At 41.5% G+C, this 22,607-nt stretch overlaps 1 protein-coding gene across 13 annotated transcripts in view; it reads right to left on the bottom strand.

The window, feature by feature from the left end:
* Positions 1-22,607, bottom strand: part of ABTB3 (ankyrin repeat and BTB domain containing 3) — a 194,100-nt gene that overhangs the window by 81,565 nt on the left and 89,928 nt on the right. For all 13 annotated transcript variants that reach the window (XM_067308845.1, XM_067308852.1, XM_067308876.1 and 10 more), the window contains exon 2: positions 3,100-3,249. In XM_067308845.1, the coding sequence (XP_067164946.1) occupies positions 3,100-3,249 (150 nt within the window). The remainder of the gene's footprint in view (positions 1-3,099; positions 3,250-22,607) is intronic.

The following is a 22,607-nucleotide window of genomic DNA, read 5'->3' as shown; positions in this document are numbered from 1 at the left end:
CCAGTGGGCACCAGCCCTTCAGGGAGCAATGCCTGAACAGAGGAGAAGGCCTCCTGCATGGCAGCATCCAGTGCTGAGGACCTGTCCTTGACCACATGGGGAGCAGATGAATGATGGTAGCACGTATAGGAGAAGTTGAAGATACAACAACATGCAACTTTTCACTTAGAATAAATTATTCTATCTTCCACCTGGGACAGACACAAAGATCCTCAAGAAACTAAGAAGATTTAAACAGAAATATAAACGCTGGCCAGTAAACAGGATCAGTTTGCCAGCTGTCATCTTCCAAGAGATAGATTTCATTTCCCAGTCTCAAAGTTTCTAGCAGCTCAGCAGCTGGTCATGCTGCTATGTGTGAGGATCCTGGACAGAACTGAGAGCAAGGGAGGTCCTTCCTCTGCATACGTGTATTTTAAAATTCTAATTATTCTGCATACTTACAATATTTTATTTATTAATGTTGATAAACTGTAGAAAATCTCATTCAATTAGAATTGCCTCCCCCCCCTTTTTTTTCCTCCAAGATAAAATTAAATTGCTTTATTGCAAGATCACTCTTTGCCCTTGTTTTTTTGTGCACTTATAAAGAGCGCAGAAATTAAGTTCTGGCTCCTGGGATACTGCAAGCTGGTGTGACATTGCAGACACACACCCATGGAGCGCCTGCTCTGCTGCTCCAGCAAGCCAAGCTTTTGTCCTTGCCACTCCCTCCTGGTTTCCATCTCCTCCTCATCTTCACAAGTGCAATCCTCTAATTCCCCCTTATTTCAGAGACTCCCACCCCCAACTTTATTCAAGGGCTCTGCATGCATCTTTTATTCCCTTCCCAGGAAGGCAGGGGCTTTTACATATGCAACCCTCCTTCCCCCATATCCGACTTTTTTCACGCTAGAGCTTGCTATATCCTCGTGTCTCTCCATAATGCCAATTCTAAAGATCTCCATTCTCCCTGTAACACCAGGGCAATGATAAATCCTCCTTCATCCTTCCCACCAACACATTCGGATCCTCCAGGTGTTCCCTACTGGCTCCTTCCCCATTGCTAAACGTTACTTCCCCCATACTACAGTTCCCCATTCTCCCTCCATGGCAGAGGCTTGCTGTAATCTCCAGATTACAACCTGTTGTAGTTGCAGAGGCAAATACAGAAGTGCTGAACACACAGCAAACCTCCTTGTACCCCTGTGCTTTCCTTCCAATTTACAGTTTTCCCCTAAATGCATACAGTTCTGCTTACTGAGATTGAGAACTTCTCTTGATGTTTTAGAATTTATTTTGAACTCTGCACCAACATTATTCCAAAACAAAGAATTTCCATTAAATTGAGCCTAAGCCTTACAAGCTTTGCCAATTACCACTACTGCTAATATTCCTTCCATGACATGCATCTGCTTGCAGTGGATGGGGAGGTACCTCAACTGCTGTTCACAGGGCTTTTTGGAGTGCTACCAGTATGCCAAAAGTGCCAAATTCTCTCTGACATCTGCATATTACTCCCACTGATATGCTGTTTTCTTCAAGTTATCACCCTGAAGAATGTTTTGCTTCTGTTTGGAGTCAACAGATATACACAGAGCAAACCATATTAACCAAGCATTTGAATCTGAGACAGTACTGAGAAATGTTAAATTTCTGGAAGTTAAAAAAAAAAAGCAGGAGGAGAATGAAAGAGTCTGGCTTTTGGGGTAGAGTACAGAAGTTCAGAGAAAAAAATCCAGAATGGAGAAAAAAAAAAAGGAACTATCCATAAATTACTTATTAAAACACAACCATATGTACTTTAAGAAGGAGAGATGCATAATGCATAATTTAGTCAGCACATGGAAAGTCTGTTGTATATTTTATACTCATGAAATAAATAAGCATAAATTACTTGATTTGAATAACACCAAACATAACTGATTCTAGAGATGGAGCAACACTTCACACTAAAGCAAGTACTCTTGGCTTGTTGATGTTTCACCAGAATAGAGAAAAATCAGCAAGTTGAAAACAGAAATTCATATTGTTGGCTTGCAAACAAACATCATAGTGCTCATAAACAGCATGTAAACTGAGACTGGATGACATAATGGAGCTACAGAGGAGACTCCTGTTGCTACAGAAAAAATCTAGGAAAACGAACATGAGTTCCCCGTGTGTGTTCTTTACGATGTTGGTAAAACAGATGCTGATACTAAGAATCAACAGTAAGCTTGGCTGCCTGTATTTTCTTACATTTGATTCTTTTCAGTTCCCCGTCCCCTTCTAAAATTTCATAACAGACCTCAGGGAAAAAAAAAAGTTTCTGAACATTTCTGTTTTCCCACCCATAACCTCATATCTCTAACTACACTCTAAACATGTGATGATAAGGCCTCTGTCTTAATAAAAAAAACTCAGAAGAGGCACTTTCAGTCCCTTTATCTCTATATTGCATTAGGATACACATGGCATTTGCCTCCTACAAACATGACATCTAGATAGTATTCAAAGAACTGTAAATAATTTATTTGTGCCCCAATCAAAGCTTTCAGATTTTGACAGATACCATAGCTTATCACATTTCTCAGAGAGTTTTGATCAATAACAAATATTTTATCCTCCAGGCACTAATTCCTCTGGTATAGGTTTATTTTGTGGTTCTCTCCTCTGCTGAAACTGGGGAAGGAAAGTTAGAGTGAAAGATCCTCTGTAACATGGATGGGACTAGCTCTGCTTTAGATTTGTGACAATATTTCTTTCATTTATAGCAATCTTCAGTCTCAAAATAGATATCCCAGTGAAATGAGAGACAAGACACCAATCTTACAGATGTTTGCAAGCTTGGCCAATCTCTGAGGTGCTTTCAGACATGGGAAGATGGAACAAAGCATTTTTCACCTTTAAAAATGAGAGCAGTGTGTGCAAACAAGTCAGACCCGCTGCTGCGCTAGACTTTCTTCCTCCTAGGCCTTCACCTTCAGCTTCCAAACTGGCCATGGAGCACAAAGACAAGTAGTCTTTCCCACTGCCTTCTTCAATATTATACATGTCCCCTTGTCTCTCTTCTGCAGAGCCAGGCTTTGTTTTACTTACAGGAAAAAACGCCAACATTATAAAGGATCTTGTACTTACTGAGTTCAGCAATGCTCCCCACACGTGTAGCCAATAGAGACTGCTCAATGGTCCTCAACTCTGACTGGCTGAACATCTGCACTTCCCCAGGCTTGTTTGACCTCTGCTGGTCTTTGTGGAGGTTCAAACTGTCCGGCAGGCAGAGAACACCTAGAGCAAATTAGAAAAAAAAGTCCACTATAAATTCAGCTGCTACAGATGGCTTTGCTGTCACAGCCGCATCTTTCTAGGGACATTCCAAGATGTAGTACTTATGTACAGAGCCCAAAAGATAATAAACATTTATAATTCAATATTGCAGATGAGTCAGACTCACAGACGTGCCCCTCATTAACTTTTCTGAATATCCTCAAGTCACTTACGATACCACTTAGGGATAATTCTTACAAAAAGTCCCACAGACTTGCTCAGAGATGAGGTCAACAGTGTTCCAAAGAAACCCCCCAGAAATTACTCTAAAACCATACAAATTTAATAGAAAATGGTATCTCAGCAACAGAATTATTATAGATTGGTTTTAAAATGAGCTAGGAGAAGGCTGTTACATTTACAGGTTTCCCCTGCAAGGGGAATTCCACTGACAATTGCCAAAATAATGGACCAGCTCAGACGCTCCAGTGCCACTGATGAGTTTATTGAATTTCTTTTGTAGCTACTACTCCTGGCAATTGAAGTGTTTAGGCTTCAATTGCCCATTATGCAGAAGCCCCAGCAGCAGCGAATTTTTGTGGGGGAGGGTATAAATAACGCTCCTGACATAGACTGATTTACATACACATTCACTCAGGCACAAAAGTCACGCTCTGCCATGATAGCGAAACCCTCAAGCACAGAGAGCAGGCACACGTTTATTAATCCAAATCACTGTCGTGCTACAAAACTGAACTTATTTGCAACAGTTAACACTTCAGTACGACCCTTTGGTAACAGATGCATGAACGTGCAGCTAGGACAGCGATCTGAGGTTCATGAACAGCCCGTTATGACCATGCTGCCCATATCATCTTCCAAGTCCCTCTGGGACACACGCAGGTACGGAGTCATGGAAACCAGAGGAATTGTGCCCATTTATGGCAATGAAATTGGATCCTATACCTGACCGTGCCCTTTGTAACAAGTAGCTTTGGTGCCTCTGTCAAAAGAAGCCAGACTAGGAAAAGTGTTTTTTTCAATTAGCTTTTAGTAGTCTTCTTAGGCACAGGGGAGTGGTTCTGCACTGACAGCACTTTTATGATCAGACTTCATAAAATATGTTAAGAAAGAGGTACCTTCCCCACATATTTGGCATTTTTCTTGAGGAGGAAGAACTCATCTAGTTTCCCAGCTCGGTACATAACCGGCCTCTAACTCTACTGATCAATAATTCTGCCAAAAGGTATAATATAGGAGGTCCCCTGCAGAAAGGCTGCCTTAACACCTTTTTACTGAGGTTATCAAACAACCATCCAAGCATCCCTGCCTGGGAGCATGGCAAGGACAGGCGGCACACCCGAAAAGGGGCATTTCTCAGATGCCTGGTTAATCCCACCAACTTGCCCTTGATTCCTTCCAGCACACGTCTCCCCACCGCCTGAGAATAGAGAGTATAGTTTAAAAGTTGTATTTGCAGCAGGGACCTAAAAAAGTCAGTCTCAGGGGAAGAGGCAACACAGGTTCAGTAAGTATGCTCAAAGCAAAAGGCAGCGATATACGCTGGAAAAACCGGGACCAGAGGTCTTGTCTACCACGGATGCAAAACGGTATGAACGTCCTGCCGTTCCAGCAACACAATCCTAAAACAAGATCACCTACCCAAGCTCAACAGAAACACCAGACCAAATTTGCTACTAGTGCATTTAAACACTGCAGATAGAAGAGCAGCAGCTGCAGCCTTAATCCCTACCCTGGCTCCAACCCCAGTGTTGTAACAATCACAAAAAAAAATCATATTCGTGTGCGGAAGGTCAAGAGAGAGGAATATGACGTCAGGAAGAGCTCTGGAGGACATCTGACACACCAGCAGAGAAGAAAAAATTAAAAGCACAGAGGTAAAAGAAGTAAAAATACCAGCAACAACAGATTATTAAAGAAGCTTTCAAAATTCTCTCGTGATCGTTCAGTGGCTGCCTCGCATAAACACTTGGCGTACTAATCAACATTTATATTCTGTAGAGGTACAGAGCTTGAGAAGTACAACTCTCGGTTTTCAAACGCAGGCTTGCCTGCATATTTTAAGAAGTATTCTCTACAGTAAATCTTTCTAATTTATTCAGACTATTCTTTATAATTTTAATAGCTAGAAATTAAGGCAAAATTGGAAGAGCCCTCCCTGAAGAAAACAGGTGTATAATTGATCTAATACTGCAAGAGATTTCTAAACATACGAAACAGAGTACAAACAACGTTATGGCATTTAAAAAATGAATATCCAACAAGAAAAATATTTTTCAGTTAAAATACACCCTAAGTGTGGGAAAAAACCTGTTTTAAGCTATCTTTACAAATAAGATTTAAATGGTTTAATATAATAATATAGGCAGAAGAGATTTGTCCGGGTGATCAAAGCACTGGAATATAGACATTTTATTTTCAGCTTTGTCTCTTTGTTCCCATAGCCAGGCATCTTCCCTACAAATAGCCTTGTTGATTAATTACTTTGTTCTTTAGCGAGGGGAGCATATTCTTAAGTTCTTGGATGAAAAATGCAAATGAAATGCAAAATGTACTATTGTTAAAAAACTTAGCAAATTATAGGACATGTCATGCCAAAGGGTTTTTTTTTTTACTTGGGTTTGAGATTAGTAAAGACATGTAATAGCCAAACATCTGATACTTATATGCCAGTTTAAAGGCTATAATTGACCACAGTGGGTGCCAGTGGTGTGTTGGAGGATTGCTTATAACTCTCATAATTTTGCTGGGTCAAATCTGGTTTTCACCCATACAGAGAAAGGGGATTCTACTGCTCAGGCACACCACTCTGCCAATTTTCTAGCTTCGACTGTTTTCCCCCAAAATGGATTTTTAAAAGTCATTAAAAAAATGCTTTTTAGAAGAAAAACTATTTTTCAGTATTTGATGTAAAGCTCAAACTTGTTGATGAAAGATTGTGGAAGAAAATTGTCCCCTGGTTCATAGGGAGCCTGCCAAACTGAAGGGGGTGGGAAAAAAGGGGGAAGGGGGAAAAGGGAAAAAAGGGGGGGGAAGCCCCCTGTGATTATAAATGATTATAAATTATATAAGAAATACTGAAATAGCCATCACCAGCTTTCACCGGGTTGCCTATAGTTCAAGGTACTTCCTTCTTTGCAGACTGGTTTTATTGACTTGCTTTTCCAGTCACGGCCCTAGTCATATTGTAGTATACTTGACAAACAGGTAAGAACCTCAAGTTTCCAACTGGCCTGAAAAAAAGAACTTTTTTCCTTGCTTTTTCCCCTTTCTGGCTGTCACCGCCGATACCATTTGTCAGTCCAAAAGGCAGGTTTCGGTGCAGGACCGTCATAAACGACCTGCAGTCACTGCCTCTTCTCGTGACGGCCACCGTTGATCATCCTTTCTTTCTGCCCGGTCACTCAGCCCGATGCGCTGCTTTGCCCATCATTTCACCCCTCGCCTTCCCTCCCATGCTTGTGCGCTGCTCTGCCCTGGGCTGCTGGGCACCACGCAGCGACAGGCATTGCATCTACGGCTGCTCCAAGCCACCAGAGCACCGCCACCCCACCAAAGCGCTGACGTGCATTCGGGGCAGGGATCTCTCTACCCTGTGGTGGTACGGAGGTGTCTATGGAGGGGGGCAAAGCCGAAGCTTGCTTTAGAAGCTGCTGTTTTCACTTGGCTCATGGCCCCAGGGGGCCCTGCAGTCTGTAGGTAAAAGACTGAAGGGAAACAAAAAGAAAATATTGTAAAACCAGCAGGACGCCAAAAAATTCACAGTGACAAGCTCCTAATGCCCTCCCCCCAAGCCTCGGGGGGGGGGGGGGGAACAGAGAGAAAATACGATGTAAAATTAATACACTCCACATTTTTCCTGCCCTTAGGCCTACTCCTCAGCTGAAACACAAGCCAGAGCTCAGTCCCCAAGGACTTAAAAATCCCAAACCAAAAAATTATTGCACAAAATGACACAGCTAAGAGTGAAGATGCACAAGCTTCCAAAAGAAGCAGTTCTCGTTTGAAATCCTCATGCAAACTCTTCCGAAGCAAGAGTTACCAAGCAAGTGCCTTCCAGTTTCCTGACACCTATTCCCACCTCTCGGGCTTGGCTGATGCACCACCCTTCATTGCAAGGTACATTTTGGCACCGATACACCCTTACGCCTGCCCGCTCTTTGCAGATCGTGCCATGGCACTGCCCATGCAGGCATGGCGGCACAACAGACCCGTGCGAATCCCACACGGGTGGCTCGGACCAGCTCCTCAGCCTCTCCCCACCAAAATGGGCTGACGGACCTGATGGCCAAGAGCAAAGTCCAGCACTGGACGCAGCGGCGGTTGCATGACCTCTTTGACTTGTCGCATCCTCAAAACTCCCATACTTGAGTCCCAAACCAGCCTCACCAGCTAAAGCAGCATTTTAAACAGCGAATCCATCTCAGAAGAGTGAGAGTGTGAGGGAGCCTTGTTAGAATCTAAACTTGCAGTTCCAGGCACTGCAGGGCTGAAGGTCACTGCTCGAACCTTCCTTTTTGCTCTTTATTTTTGTAAATACATTTCAGTACCCTACACTCCTATTTTTGAAGCTTGCAATTGTGTTTCAAGGAGTTTGAAGAAATTTAATCAAGCTATTACTTGATCATACAGCAAATCCACCATGAATGACCAAATGATCTTTCAGGTATTACTAATTTTAAATATATATATACACACACACACACACATATGTATAAGTATATATGTACAATGCACAGACAAGCAAGCAGGGAAAAGTCTGCAGTGCCTGCACTCATGGGCCTGCAATATGTAAGGTCAGGCATGTTTAGAATCGCTTGCCTCCTCTCTCTCCTTTAGTATTAAAATCCCATGGTCTAAAACAAAACAATATTCCAACACAACTAAGTTAATATAAATGCTCCACTGGACAATGTGATCCAAATTATCTGTGCTCAGGCATCTAGCAGGACCTAATACAAATGTGTTTCTTTCAACTACAAATAAAAATGCTGTAGAGATTATAAAACTTTTTTTTGCACATTTTAGCACTACCATTTCTTCCTTTGGAAAGACTGACTGTTTTTCTGTACACATATTAATTTATATTCTGGATAGAGGCTAGAAGGTTTTGCTGCTATTGTTATTTTTCTTTAAGGGCTCTACTTTCAGGAGAAAATAGTTCAAAACATCTTTGACTTCCATGTTTACCTAGCAAATGTAAGTATCTGTGGAAAATAGCTTATATTCCTGCTGCAAGGAATAGCTGGATTCTATTAAGTTTATAGAAATTAAGGGTGCAGGACAGATACCAGACAAACTGCTCTACAAAATGAACCTGAAAATGGTAGTTAGCCCTGAACAGTCCCCAAAATGTGGTGCTGCACACCACTCCAGTGAATGCCAGCTTTATCTAGAAGGACTACGTTTAGGAGCAGGAATTCCATTAGATCATCACACCCATTTGATTTCTTACACAGGAGCAGGGGACTAAAATGTCTTCAAGTCCAATCTCCTGCTCTCATAAAGAATCATGTGAACCTCAAGAGAGACCACAAGACATCCAAACAAAAATCTCTCTTCTAAAATCTCACATACCAAAGTATTTCCCAGCACTGTAGAGAAATCTTGAGATCTATAGCATAAAGACCTTCAGGAAAGAAATAAAAAAGACAAAAATACTGCCAACTATGTTTGCAATAACAATACACTTCATTAGGTGAGAACCAAAAACCTGACATCCTGACGTGCAGAAAAATTCTTTCCTGACCTTACATTTGGTAATCAGGGCAAACATGAGATCCATGAGCCACCCTCCATGGTACATAACAGATTTTTAAATACAGCGTGAAACAGAATCCTGACACAGACCCACAAGAGCTAGTAAACTCAAAGTGACAAAAACCTTGATGTATAAGCTCAAACTTGAGAAGAAACCCATTGGCCTCTGTTGTTTGAAGCAACCTGCACTGTGGCTCCTAAGCTCAACCTATCAACCTGACAGGCAAGGCAGATGGAAAAGATCTTGACTTCTCTTTACAGAAATGAGACTGTGGGGGAAAAAAACTTAACGCTAATTGTATCAACCAGTGCTCTTTCAGTTAACTGAAGACCTGGAAAGTATTCAAGGCAAGGAGTGATAAGTGTCTTCTTTCCACACATTCCAACCCGGTTAAATAACAGGGAGTAGCTTTGCATGGAGAAAATGCAAAGCGTTTGGGAAAGTTAGAAGGTGACATAAAGTTTCCAGAATTAAAGTCTTAGAGTAGGCAAAGTAGCCCAAATGAGCGGAACAGGAACATGAATCAGATGCAAGACATTAACGCGACACTACTTCGTGCATCTTTAACACCTGCTATCCAAATACATTAATAAGTATTACCAGCTTTTCATTTAGCCTCGAGATGCTGGCATGAAGAAGCTAAGGTAAAATTCATTTCCATTTTATAGATGAAGCAAAAATAAGGCACAAGAAAGTTTAGTAACTAATTCAAGGTGAAATAAAAAATGTTGGAGAAAATCAGGAAGAGAACATAAAGCCTCTAGTTATGCAGTTTAACCACAAGAGATCACCCTTTCTCTCAGTAGAAAAAGCAAGTAGAAAAGCAAGTGAAAAATGCTTAAAAATGAAAGAACTAAGAGCCTAAGAAATCTGCCAAGAAAATGATCAATAGCAGCAACCACTGATAAATGACAAACAGTTGCTGTACAAGCTCTGTAGACTTTGGTTTCTTACCTGCAGGAACTTCACTTCCAGAACAAGTGCAAAGAACAATCGTCTGAGCTATGCAAGTGTAGCTGTTTATTTTATCTGGCCACATTTGGAGGTTTTGTCTTAGCAATTTTGTCTCTGGCTCCGTGCAATTGGAAAATTTAGTAACTGTTTGCATATCTGCAGCGCAATTTTTTCCCAAAAGATGTATGATTGTTTTCAGGGCAGTATCCTGCTGAGTAGGATTTGATTTCATCAAGAGCCAGAATGGATGATCATCATCCAAAGCAGAGTACCTCTGTGAGATATCAGAACAGATGTTACAGGACAAGAAGACAACAGAATTATATTAGAAAACAGGGCGATGACATCTTTTCATGTAAGGAGTTGGTTAGCTTAGCACTTTCTACTTAATTGGGATGGTCTCCTTATTAGGATCCTTCTAAGGCAATTGGTTTAGCCTAATGATAATGAGTGGCAATCACTGCTGCTTAAAATGGCCTAGGAGTAACAACAATTCAACTAAATTAGTATATATTCAGCTAGCACCAAGTAGTTAAGTGGTGTACAACCAAGAGGAACACAGGATGAATTTGATTGTTTAGGATATAAAATACAAAACAAAGAAATATCAGAAGATTAGACCCCACAGATGCTTCTAAACATAGAAACTAAACTCCCAAATCAAAAGCTACAGCTACACATCTATTTTTTTATTAGAATATAGAGAGAGCAAAATCTTGGTCCCACAAAAATCAACTGCAAAACTTCAAAATCCTCAAAACAACAATAACAGAATATTACTAAACAGTGAACACTAAGCAAGCTGGTCTACAAGCAAGAGAAGTAATGGAGAGCCATTTCCTCATGTTTATCCCTGGACCTCTCCCACTACAGGCAACCCCAGTTCCCTAAAGTGATCCTTGCGATACTGCCACCAGCTAAGAAACAGCAGACACTGCATCTAGTCGCACATCTACGGACTGAATAGACAAGACACGTGTGAGTGCATGGCAAGCTGCCATCAGTATAATGGCTAAACCCCTCTACCTTTCCCTCATGAGGGTACTAATGTGCACCACACTCCTTTACCCACCTCTGATTTTCACAAAACTTACAGGAACTTAGGTATGCACCAGACCACCATCCTTCCTCGAAAGAGGACTGCAGTTGGCCCACTAATTCAGAAGTTATGAAGGGGACAAACAAACAGCACAACTGCTCAAGTTTTGTTTCCTTAGGAAATCTGGATAAAATCTCTTTTGTAGCTAGAAGAGCCACTTAATACAAGTACCGAAGTCTTCACTGAGCTATATTCCACCTCCACAGATGAAAAAAAAACAAAAAAAAAGATTTTACTGTGCTGCCACTGTTGTCTTACCTAGCTCACCCATTACCAGAAATGCAGTCACTGTAATGTTCACCCGTGAAGAAAGGTGAGGAACAGGCAGAGCTGGATGTCACCTCTGCTTGGAGGAGACTTGACTCTCCCAAGAGCCATCTCTCTCCTTGGTGACTTTGGAGGGACATTTTATCAACTTAACAACAGGAAAATTGCTCAATAGCATGTTCTGATCAACTACATTATTCCACTTTCACAGTGTCCATAAAGGTTCACTGTTAGTGGTGATTTCTTTTGGCACGGAGATTTCTGAGATGACATGGTGCATTTATTTCATACACAGTACCCATGAGCTCGAGATGACCCCCTCCTAAGCTATACTGCCCTGGAACCAGTGATTTGGAGGAGAAAGGTTTTCTGTTGCACTATTTGACAGGAGGCATCCAGATAAATAAAGAAAAAAAAATACCAGTATCATCTTCCTTCCCTACTAAATGCAAATTAAGAAAAATACATGCTGCTCTCAGCGTCTCAATAGCAGCAAGAAGTTGATAGATTGTGGGGAATTTGCAGAACAAAACCAGGACGATAAATGTGTTGGCAGTGCTGGATAGTGAGGAAAGCTTAGAAGAAGCTCGGTTTTATGGTACACAGTCCAACTGTGAGATGCCTCTTCTAGCTCACTGCAAGTATTGCAGGATGGCAGCTGCACACGAAAGGGGGAAAGGATGTGCTTTGGTATAAATATGGACTCTGGAGATGAACTAGTATTAGTTAATGTTAACTAACCCAAGAATGGATTTGGCTAAAAACAGGCAACGTCCCCAGACAATGAAGCTATTAGATGGAGAGTCGGTAGAAGGTATAGACTTTGAGTCACTGAAAATGACAAAGAATGCATTCACAGTTTTTTCTTTTACAAAAAAAGACCTGCCAGCTGATAGCAGCAGAACAAAAGGATTCAGTGATTCATAGCTTAATATGCTTTCCTAGAGTCTGCAATTTCCTTCAGTCATTACCGTCAGTCCCCCTAAATGACCAGCCACGACAGATGACTTCCTGTTCAGCAACCGCGATGTGGGCTCACAGAAGAGCCCAACTGTGCTGATACGGTCTCTTTTCTAACCGAGCAAATTCCCATCCATCATTTATTTATAAATGAAACACCAACAACTAATTAAGCATTATGGTATAGGCATATGGCTCAAGTCTCTTCTTTATGAACCATCAGCTTCTCATAACAATACCATTTTGGGCTTCTTGAGAACGGAGTATTCAGTCGCAAAACCCCACGATTTGCCATCTTGCTCCTCCTTGCGCAATACAGAACCCATTTCTGTGCGATATGCTCTCCCAACAGACTCCTGTACAAGGTCCTGCAGCTGTATTAAAGCAGTATAAAATGCTTGATACAACGGACTTTTTTCTGTTACTTCTTCCATGCACCACCACTCATTTGGTGCAGGCACTATGCTTCAAACACCTTCAATGGGCTGGCACCATCATTTCAGCCACTGCTGAGCAGTCGCAATGAATATTATGCAATATACTTGGTAAGAGTAAACAGAATACCTTAAAAAATACCTGCTCCGTTTGCTTCAATGTTTGTAGAGATTAGCCTGCTTTTTACAGGAGAAGGGATTGTTTGCCAAAATTCCTCCTTTCACTTTCGAACATCGGCTTATGTAAAATCCATGAATAATACATAATGGAGCAAACATTCAGTGCTCAGACTGAACACAGGACATTCCCAAACAGTTACCAACCATATACCCTTCACATTTCACAGGCAGGCATGGTGTGAGCAGCTGAAACGGGATAAAGAAGAGCGGGATGAGGCTTCTGTGGTGCACAAAGCACTCGTTGCTTCGTCCTTGGGCGCCAGCAACGTGTGCAAGTATTTCCGCAAAGCGTACTTATGGGAATTCAAACTGGTAAAACATCTGACCTTACAAGGGTGGGGTAACTGACTGACTGGAAAATGACACATGTTTCTGTGAAGCTGGGTGTTTGTTGTTCGATTTCTAAATCACCTTCCATAATGGCTGAGGTATTAGGCCTTGTCCCAGAAAATGCTACAATCACATTAAAAAGTAGCTAAAACTATTGCTATCCTTCAACTTTAAAAGCTGAAATCTTCCACCCAGCAAGTTTGGGGAGCACAGTGCTGTGCTTCAGGGGGGAAATGTTGGCGGTGCTGGCACGACTCCCATCGCCTCCGCCAGGGTCAGGTCGGGAGTTCATCCCTGGAGCTACAAGTTTTGGGTAAGCCGGAGCATGCAGAGCCCACAGTGAAGGTTAAGTAATTAGAAGCTCCTTTCAAGTGCTTGCACAGATGAATATCAGATGAGACACCCCACCCTCACCATGAAAGCCCACACATAAGTAAGGAATGGCAAGATTTTTAGAAACACCCCATGCTATTTACTGGCTTTCAGGCAGTATCGCACACCTGAGCTCCCGTACTGACGGCAGCAGTAACCTCTGTGGGTCCTTCAACTGTGCTTCGATGGGTTTTCACCATGGACTTAAAGACAAGTATTTGCTTAGAAACTCCACTGCCTGGGAACCCTGGATCCTGGCCAGGCGACTGTCCTTTCCAAAAGCAATCTTTACATTGTTCAAAAATTTCCACTTGGCTTACTAAATAGAAATTACTTGTTAATACCGTGTGTTTCATGATCCAGGTCTTTGATATAGATACCCACAACAATAAATCAGCTCTGACCAGTAAGGGTTAGCCTATATATATATATATAGATAGATGGTAAAATCATTAGAGACAGTGAATAAAAATTTACAAGAAGAGAAGTTAGATTATATCACCAGAATAGTTTTCTGATTGGTTGCCACACAGATTGGCTGACTGAACCCATTTCAAATAATTCAAATCTTACAGAAATGATGGACACACTCTTCCCCCACCCAACTATAACATGACTTGACTGTGTTCACGTGCCTGAGCTCATCAAATGGCTACCAATTTAACTCAGCAAAGATTCTTTTATTTTACAGAGGTTTAATTTGTTCCCTTTGATCCTTGCAGGGCATCCATTTGTACGGGCCGAATTTTAAGATACACAGTTTTATTCCTAAAACACCTAATTCATTTTCTGAAAATGATTCCCTCAATTATTTTTTCCAGCCAGAAAAAGCTGCACATTATTCTCAGATGATAAGGTCAAACCTTATCTTTTTCTATGCCAGATCTTCAGACCTGAACCTTTGCATTATTAATCTCTTTCACTTTTTCACCTGGACAGTCACATACAGCTGCACAAACACCAAAAAAACTGTAGTAAAGGAACGTTAATAAGTACTCAAAAGCTGGATCACCCTTTAGTTTTTAATTCAGGTTCCACACACACGCGCATTGTGAGGCAACCTATAACTGCAAAACTGTGTATGTTCATTACTCTCTCAGACCCCTTCAGTGCACCGAATCCACTCCATTCAATGAAGAAACAGCCACTCAGCTTTGCATCCTTTCCACTCAACGCGGTCTTTGGCACGACATTGACGTGATGTGACCACGCGTTATCCATCCTCTGCTTTGAGCAGCACATGGTGCCCTTCCCCACGGGCTCACCATGCCCGTACAGAGGCCACCAAGACATGGCCATGGTGGTCTGTGCTGCCCCAATGGGGACAGGGCAGCAGCAGCTGTGAACAAGCCTTCCTTAGGGCTTCCCTAATAAATGAGCACTGGGACTTAATGGGAAAACAAGCTGTGAAGCAGTATGGATTCCCTTTTTTTTCCATCCGTAGCCTCATTCTTGGAAATGGCTGGGCCAATTTGGCTAAAAAAAGTATTTTTAAATCAGCTGGAAGGAAATGTCTGCCCTAGAAAAAGTTAAATGCAGTTGGTCAGAGTTTGGAAAATATGACCGAGTGAAATCAGGGGCACGTAATGATAAACCGCAGGTAGCCTTAACAGCAGGCCATGCTAACTGCTTCACCTATTTTATCTCATCTGCTGATTTTATTTAGTCTTTTTTCTTTGAAGAAGGCTGAAAGAATCCAAATGTTATTTTAAAACATCTAGAAACTACTTCAATGAGACAGCATTACATAATAGATAAGCTGACTAAGGAACAATACATGCTGTAAAGGACATTGAGATTGAACATAAATCTTGGAAATGGATTCAAGTCAAAACCCCAGATAAAAAGAATCCCCAAATAATAAAATATTTTAAGGTAAACTCTTCATCTGACTCCATCTTCCTAATGGCCAAATAAACTCCATGCCAGTCTCTTAGATGCATGCCCAAAACAGCCAGTTCATGGTCTCATTTCTTCCCTCATTTCGCTTGCGTGCAGATCACCATTTCATTTTTGACAGGCTGAGCTCATGGCAGCTACCTGCCGCTCTTGGGTCCCTGGGACCCACTCCTCAGTGCCTTTTCAAGGGCTACAACAGAAATGTGTCCAATCCTTTTATTGTGAATGTCATCTTATACCTGGAATAAACCAACCCTATCGCTCAGCCTGGAAATCTTTGATAGGTATGGTTAAAGCTGGCTTTTACCATAAACTAAAGCTGCACTTATTCTAGTCACATTCTTTATGGATAAGCACAACAAAATGTTGTCTGGCTTATATTTCTTAATATTATCAGTGATAAGAACCACGGGGAATTATAAAAGTTACAGAATTATGAGGATAAAAATAGTTAAAAAAGACACAGATTCAGAGAGAATTACTATTTTTTTAAATAAAAACACACCATGAAATATTAATTGCAATGCACAACACTGCAAGACCTACAGGAATTACGAGCAAGTTTTAGTTGTCTCAGCTGCATGTCATGAGGAATACCAACAAGGAGTGAGGAGACTTCCATTCTAGTGAAAAAGTGAGCTCCCCAACTTAAATCATTTGCACATTCATGGCCTCCAGCCATGAGCAGACGACACACTGCCATTGACCTTAGCCACAGAGACTGTTACAACAGGTCAAGAGTGATCTCTGGGCTTCATTAAGAAATTAAGTAGAGTTCATATATATATGTTGAAGCAACGTAAAATCAAAGTTGGCATTTCTATGCACCATACTTGCCAGAAAGTACACTCTGCTGCAGAATTATCACTTTGAGCTTGTTTTAAAGTTTGCCCAGAAATCTGTAAGTGGGAAGTAATTCTTAACTTGCTGTTGGGTTGGAATATGTCTTGGACTTGACTGTGCAGCCAGATGCCAGCAGTGGCACTTCCACATATACCCATCTTAGTGGATGCTTGCTGGTGCCAACACTCAAAAATGCAAAGAATAAGGTAAAGAAGCAGTTGTCCTTCATAATCATCTTGGGGCAGGCTCTGTATTATGATCCCTGTCCCCTTTTTCTTTATATATTCATTTCATCTCAAGTTAGCTGGTCATAGGACCCAATTCTTCTCCTAACAGAGCTCTGTTTATTGCAGCAACTAAGCTGCGGCACAGTGCTGCGGGTACCAGGCATATAGGCATCTGACAGCTCATTAACGTAACACATCAGAGAGTGCCAACCCATCAACATGAAACACCATATTAAGTAAATCAATGCAGTTTCTTATGTTGCTGTTGCCTTCTAAGCTAAGTTTCATTGCACTCAGAGACAAAAACACACTGTCAATCTTAGTACAGACTTATTAGTAGGCAAAACTGAACTGTTCATTTAAACAGGAGACAATACTATTTTCTCCTGCATCATTATAAAAGTAATGGAGGGACAGCACTTGAAAAACATCTTGCACATGGGTCATCTTTCTGACATGAGATTGCCTAAAGAAGAAAGATGGTTCTTCTGACCCAAATTCCTTGGGTTAATCATGTCTCAATGTGACTAATGTGCACGCTAAAAATACTTTGTTGAGTCAGAAAGCTGTTTCTAACCCCTTCAGAAGTGGAAGCGACTACCCTTCTCCCTATCTCCTGCAGTGGAAGCATACTGTAATGGCAATATTCAAAAATACGCAGGTCACCATGAATACGGCTGCAGCGAGCAAGGCCTTCAGTATGAGAACTGAAAGACTGGATTTAATGAAGAGGAATTTTGAGGAAAGAAGTGAAACTATCTTTTTTTTGCATGCGGAAATTGTTATTTTGGATATTTCCAGAAACACAACCAAAAATTGAAACTTTTAGAGTTAATATATCTGGAGGTTCCTTCCTCAGATAATTTCAAGTTTGTGCAGTACTCAGGTGCTAATCTTTGTGCACTGCACATATATAGGGAATTTGAAACATTTTTATTTAGTTTATGAAACCAAATGTACACCTGCATCCATGTCACTGGTACTGAGTTAACATATGATCATGGGCTCTTTCTGCATCCCTGCTTAGATGGCAACTATTTGAATCTTTGAAACCATGATCAACTCTAGCATCAACTGACAAAAAATATCTCTGTCCATCTCAAATGATTTAAAGGGATGAGTTTAACAATCATGACAAAAGCAGTGATAATCTGGTAATTTGGTTTGGAATTAGGTAATCCTTTTGAGACGAGCTCTCAAAACCACAAACATTGGGAATTCAGGTTTTATCTTGCACTCGACCCCATAAACATTAACAATTCTACCAAATCACATCTAAGGATCCCCAAGTAACCTTAACTTTGCCCTGACCATGAAATGAAGGGGACAATTGGAAATTTTGAGACAAGTCTGCCTTCTTCAAATGGAGCTGGGGAGAGGAACTGGAAACTGTCCTTCAGTTTTGGTTATGGACTATAAGACTGCCTCTTGCAAAGTCTATCCACTAGGGAGAATGGAGCTTTTAAATAAAAAATGTTTCAGAAGTGATCTGATTCACGGATGAGCTTTAGGAGAGAGGGCAAGTCTAGCAGCACGGCCTTCCCCAGCGCACTCTGAGAAAGGCACCTTCTGAGAGAAACAGATGTGGAAGTAGTCGGACTGCCCTCTTCAAGCACCCTGACTTTATTTTTTCAGGATCCATAGGCTTGATCTTCGCATACTTTTCAAAATTTTAATCTAAATTTAATCCAAAAAACACATCCTGAAGTCTGCAAATCCTGGGGAGGAGTAAAAAACAATATGACTACCAGAGACATGCTTGCAACTTTAAGGAGAAAAATGGTAAAACATTTTTGGGATGACTTCAGAATCATGGGAAATATGCAGGATGAAGCAATGACTTTCATGTAAAAGCAGAAATATGATTACAATGTCCTTAGGGCACATAACTCAAGAGTCAGCATAGACCAATATGATGTAGACAAGACAGATAAGGAGCTAGTGAACTGTGGTCTATCAACAGGACACACAAGATTAATATAAGCAGCTATAGAGAAGGAAAACAATAAAAACATAAATGATGGAAAATAATCTCGCACTAAGCTGCTCTGTGTGCTTCTGAGGAATGGAATGATAGCTAAGAGTGCAATAGAGCTCATGTGATCTACTGTCCTCTTATTTTTCATTAGTTAATAGTAACTGACTGGCAGATAGCAGTTTGATATGCAACTAATTTTAACTATATAGAAAACCTTAAGTTACTTTGGGTGCTTTAAAAATAAATAGACCAACCAAGAAATGTCTCTGGAGCTAAGAGAGAAGAGACACTCAAAATATGTGAAACCAAAGCAGAGAAAGACTAGGGACCTTGGCAACAGCTAGAACCTGCAGGTCCTAAAATGAAAGAGGACAAAGTACTGCTGTAATATCAGCAAGACAAGAAATATATTATTAGAGATGGACTTAGACTAAGTGGAAACAAACACATTTTTGATGCCTCTCAGCTGGACAACAGCAGTTCATCTATTTCATCATGAACCCTTCCGGACTTGGCAAACCCAACTTGTACCAGAACGCTGCAGTGCATCTTCCTCAGCTGCTGCAAGCACGTAAGCAAACGTGCTCACCCCAGAACTATGAACCATGCTGTGTCTCACCACTTGGCATTCCGCATGCAAGGGACATCTACTTGACTTTGCTTTCCTCTGAAAGATAAAAACGCAACGGAAGAAATGCCTGCCTAAATAAAAGGAACAAAAATCCTATCCTCCTCCTTTTTCCTCCAGGAAGGGCACAAGAAACCAAAAACAAGCAACAGGCACCGGTCACATAGTTGGTGCAATGAACAACCATACTATGGTGATGATCCTAACACAGAACAACATGCGAATTCCCTGTTCCATTTTATGGCATTCCACAGGAAGACTTTCCTCCTCTTAACGGCCTTAAGTGAGATGGTAAGGACACCCACACCTACGGCTCTATCTTTTCTTGCTGTAGGACAACACAACTCCACCCACCCAAAAGTAAACTGATGATCTAGCTTTTAAAAAGAGCTACGGGCAGGCACAAGGGCCCATGGGACACGCTGAAAACACTGCCGCTAAGTGGAGCAGATGGGACCCTGCCGTTTGGATGTGGAAGGTGACTCCTGCAAGCACGCAAATGCCTGCTGCTCTGGGTCTTGGCTGATTGAAAATACTGATGAGCTGGCTGCCTCTGGAAATCCTGTTTCAGCGACAGCTCCCTGTTGGTATATGTGTGCATTTGCCAATACCCCTTCTTATTCAATTCCCTCTTGTTGGTTTATTTTGGCCTCTGATCAAATCTCCCCATGATTTAACCTACAACTAGCAATATGCGACTGTGAGGGGAGAGCAGGAAGGTGGTTGCTGGTACAGCTGCAGGGCTGCAGGCCTGAGAGCAACAGGATTGCATGGGAAACCAGCCCTGCTGTGAAGCCAGACAATTTAATGTTTCAGAGTTACAGCACAAGAAAATCATGCAGCGATATAGATGCCTGAGCCTATGAGAACAGACTGACCTCTTTTGTACCGTCATAGGACACAGGAGGTACATACGTGATGTTTTGACAGCTTTAGGTGCTGCGGTTTCCAGGCTGTGGTCGCAAATGTGTGCTGAAACAGGCAGAAGTGTTTACTCAGGCTCATTTTTTTGCATAGTGCTGGTGAGCGCTGCTTTAGGGCACTTGCTGAATATAGCTGTGCATGTTGGTGAGCGTCCTTTGCCTTCACAAAGTCATTAACATAAACCAGGCCATTGTCTGCACCGGTTTGTAAAGTGCGTTGCTGGGGTTGCTTTATTGCCAGGAACTAAATGCTATTGCAGATGACTACCATAAAGTGAGATGCATTATTGTAATAAAGAAAACAATATTTAGCAAGATAGCTAGAACTTTATTTTTCAATATATATCTTCCAAGCCATTAGCAAATATTAGGGAATTAATCTTCCTCAAACCTCTGCAATGTGTGTGGGGGGAATGTTATGCCTCTGTTAGTTTACACAATTAAGGCGGAAAGTTTTAAATCTATTGCCTTGAAAGGGAGAAGAGGTATCAGTATCGGCAATGAAACCAGGATGCAAAAATCCCTTGCTCTTAATTCACCAGCACAAACCTCCTTCTCTGTAATGAGGGGCAGAGTCGGCAGCACGGTAGAGCAGGGGGAGATGCTCTCCTGGGGTGATGAGCAGAGACAAAGCCAGTGACAGAAGCTGAACAATACAAACACCAAAAGCAAAAGATGCACCTAGTAAATGCTTTAAAACATAGATCCAATGAAGGTTTGTAAAAGGAACTACGTTCAATCTTGATGTCATACACAGTGGCTTCACCCCCCGTATGTATGTTGACACCAGGGGTATTGCTCCTTATTTACACCACTGAAGATGATCTAAAATCAGCCCAAAACACGCACTCCCATACACACACAAAAAACTATTCATTTTGAAAAATCAGGGAAATTCAGGAGCATGCTGTGCAGGAATACTGGGTAGAAAGAGGAACTTTGGGAACATATCCCTTGCCCAGGTCTGAGGACCCCTGAGAGCAGGTCCCCCATAACACACCTCCAAAACAAGCTGGGGCCAGGACTCGCTGCCTCCACTCCCAACCTGCCATGGATGCCCATGTGACCTCAAATAAGCCTGCTGACCTTCTCCTGCCCCAATTTATTTCTCTGTTCATCTGGGGATGTCATGGTGGCTTGTTTAAATAACTTTTGGAAAGCACCTTGAGCGCCTCTGATGAAAAGTGCTGTATTACATAAACAGCCCCCAAAGTAGGTTTATTAATAAACCAACTCTCAAAAGAAACACAGAAAATGGAAAACCGGAGCTTCATGGTGGTTTATTTAAACACATACAGATGATTTGGCCTGGGTAACAGCAAGGCGTGCTCTGCTGCTTGGGTGCATTTCAAAGGCAACTCTGCTATGCAGAGGTGAAAATGAAGTGCTCTTAAAAAAATACTCCCCTCACCCAACACCATGAACTTTAATAAATCCAGATGTCCAATATTTCAGCTCTTAAGACTGTGCCTTGTAAAAAAAAGTCAAAAGAAAAATGCGAGGAGGAAAGCACACTTTATATTCATTAAAGAGCTCACAGAACTGAACAGCCAACCTGAGAGAGTCAAAGGAAAGAAAAAAAAATACAAAGTACAGGCGTTTCAAATCATACAGAACAAATATTCAAGGGCAGTGAAATGTTATGAAGTAGTTTAGTAGAACTGTTTAACAGTCTCAAAGACACTTTTAAACGTTTCATTATTGGGAAATACAAATGTCGAAAAATCCTAACACTGGCTTAAAAATAAATACATTTATACGAGTAAAACTGGAGTTCTTTCATTTGCTTCTATATTTCCACAGCTTCCAGCATACGGTCTGTCTAGTCATGGTGTCAAACTTATCTCTTAAACAAGAAAAAAAGGAAATTACACTTCCTGTATGTCAGGGTTCTCAGGAAAAAACGGGATTCCAAGAGCTGGGGCTTCAAGAAAAGCATCAAATAAATGTCCAGGGACTTTTACCAAACAGCTCATCTCTGGTTCCTAACTGGATCCTCACTGGTATCTTGGTCATTCAGTCTGAGATACTTAGTAGCACCTTTCATAGATTTACAGGCAATAAATCTATCAAAGCCTTCTGCTTTTCTTAAATCTTTTGTGGGGAAAAAAATGATAAAGAATGCCAAAGAAAAGCACGTGCAGTCTGCCAGTGAACGGAAAGACATACTGAAAATAATTCAGCGCTTGAAAAAGAATCAGTATTGACAGTCAGAGTTGATAAAAATATGAAGTACTACAAAACTAATTAATAAGAAGGGCAATGGTCCCAAGACAAGAAATCATTTTCTCTAAGCTTTCCTTATTACTTTGTAATTATTTCTTACACTGCTCCACCAGCCTGAGCTTTCCCAGTCTTAATACGCAGAAACGCCTGCCCGGCTTGGTGGCGGAGGCACAGAAGCCGAGGTGCGCCGGGACATCTGGCTGCCTGCCCCGGCTCTCCTCGGAGAGCGGCTTCAGAAGATGGGACTTGCCAGCCCAACTGCTTCGCAGAATAAAGT

This window comes from Apteryx mantelli, chromosome 1 (genome assembly GCF_036417845.1).
Source record: "Apteryx mantelli isolate bAptMan1 chromosome 1, bAptMan1.hap1, whole genome shotgun sequence".
Taxonomy (NCBI): domain Eukaryota; kingdom Metazoa; phylum Chordata; class Aves; order Apterygiformes; family Apterygidae; genus Apteryx; species Apteryx mantelli.
This window is presented reverse-complemented; position numbering and strand designations above follow the sequence as displayed.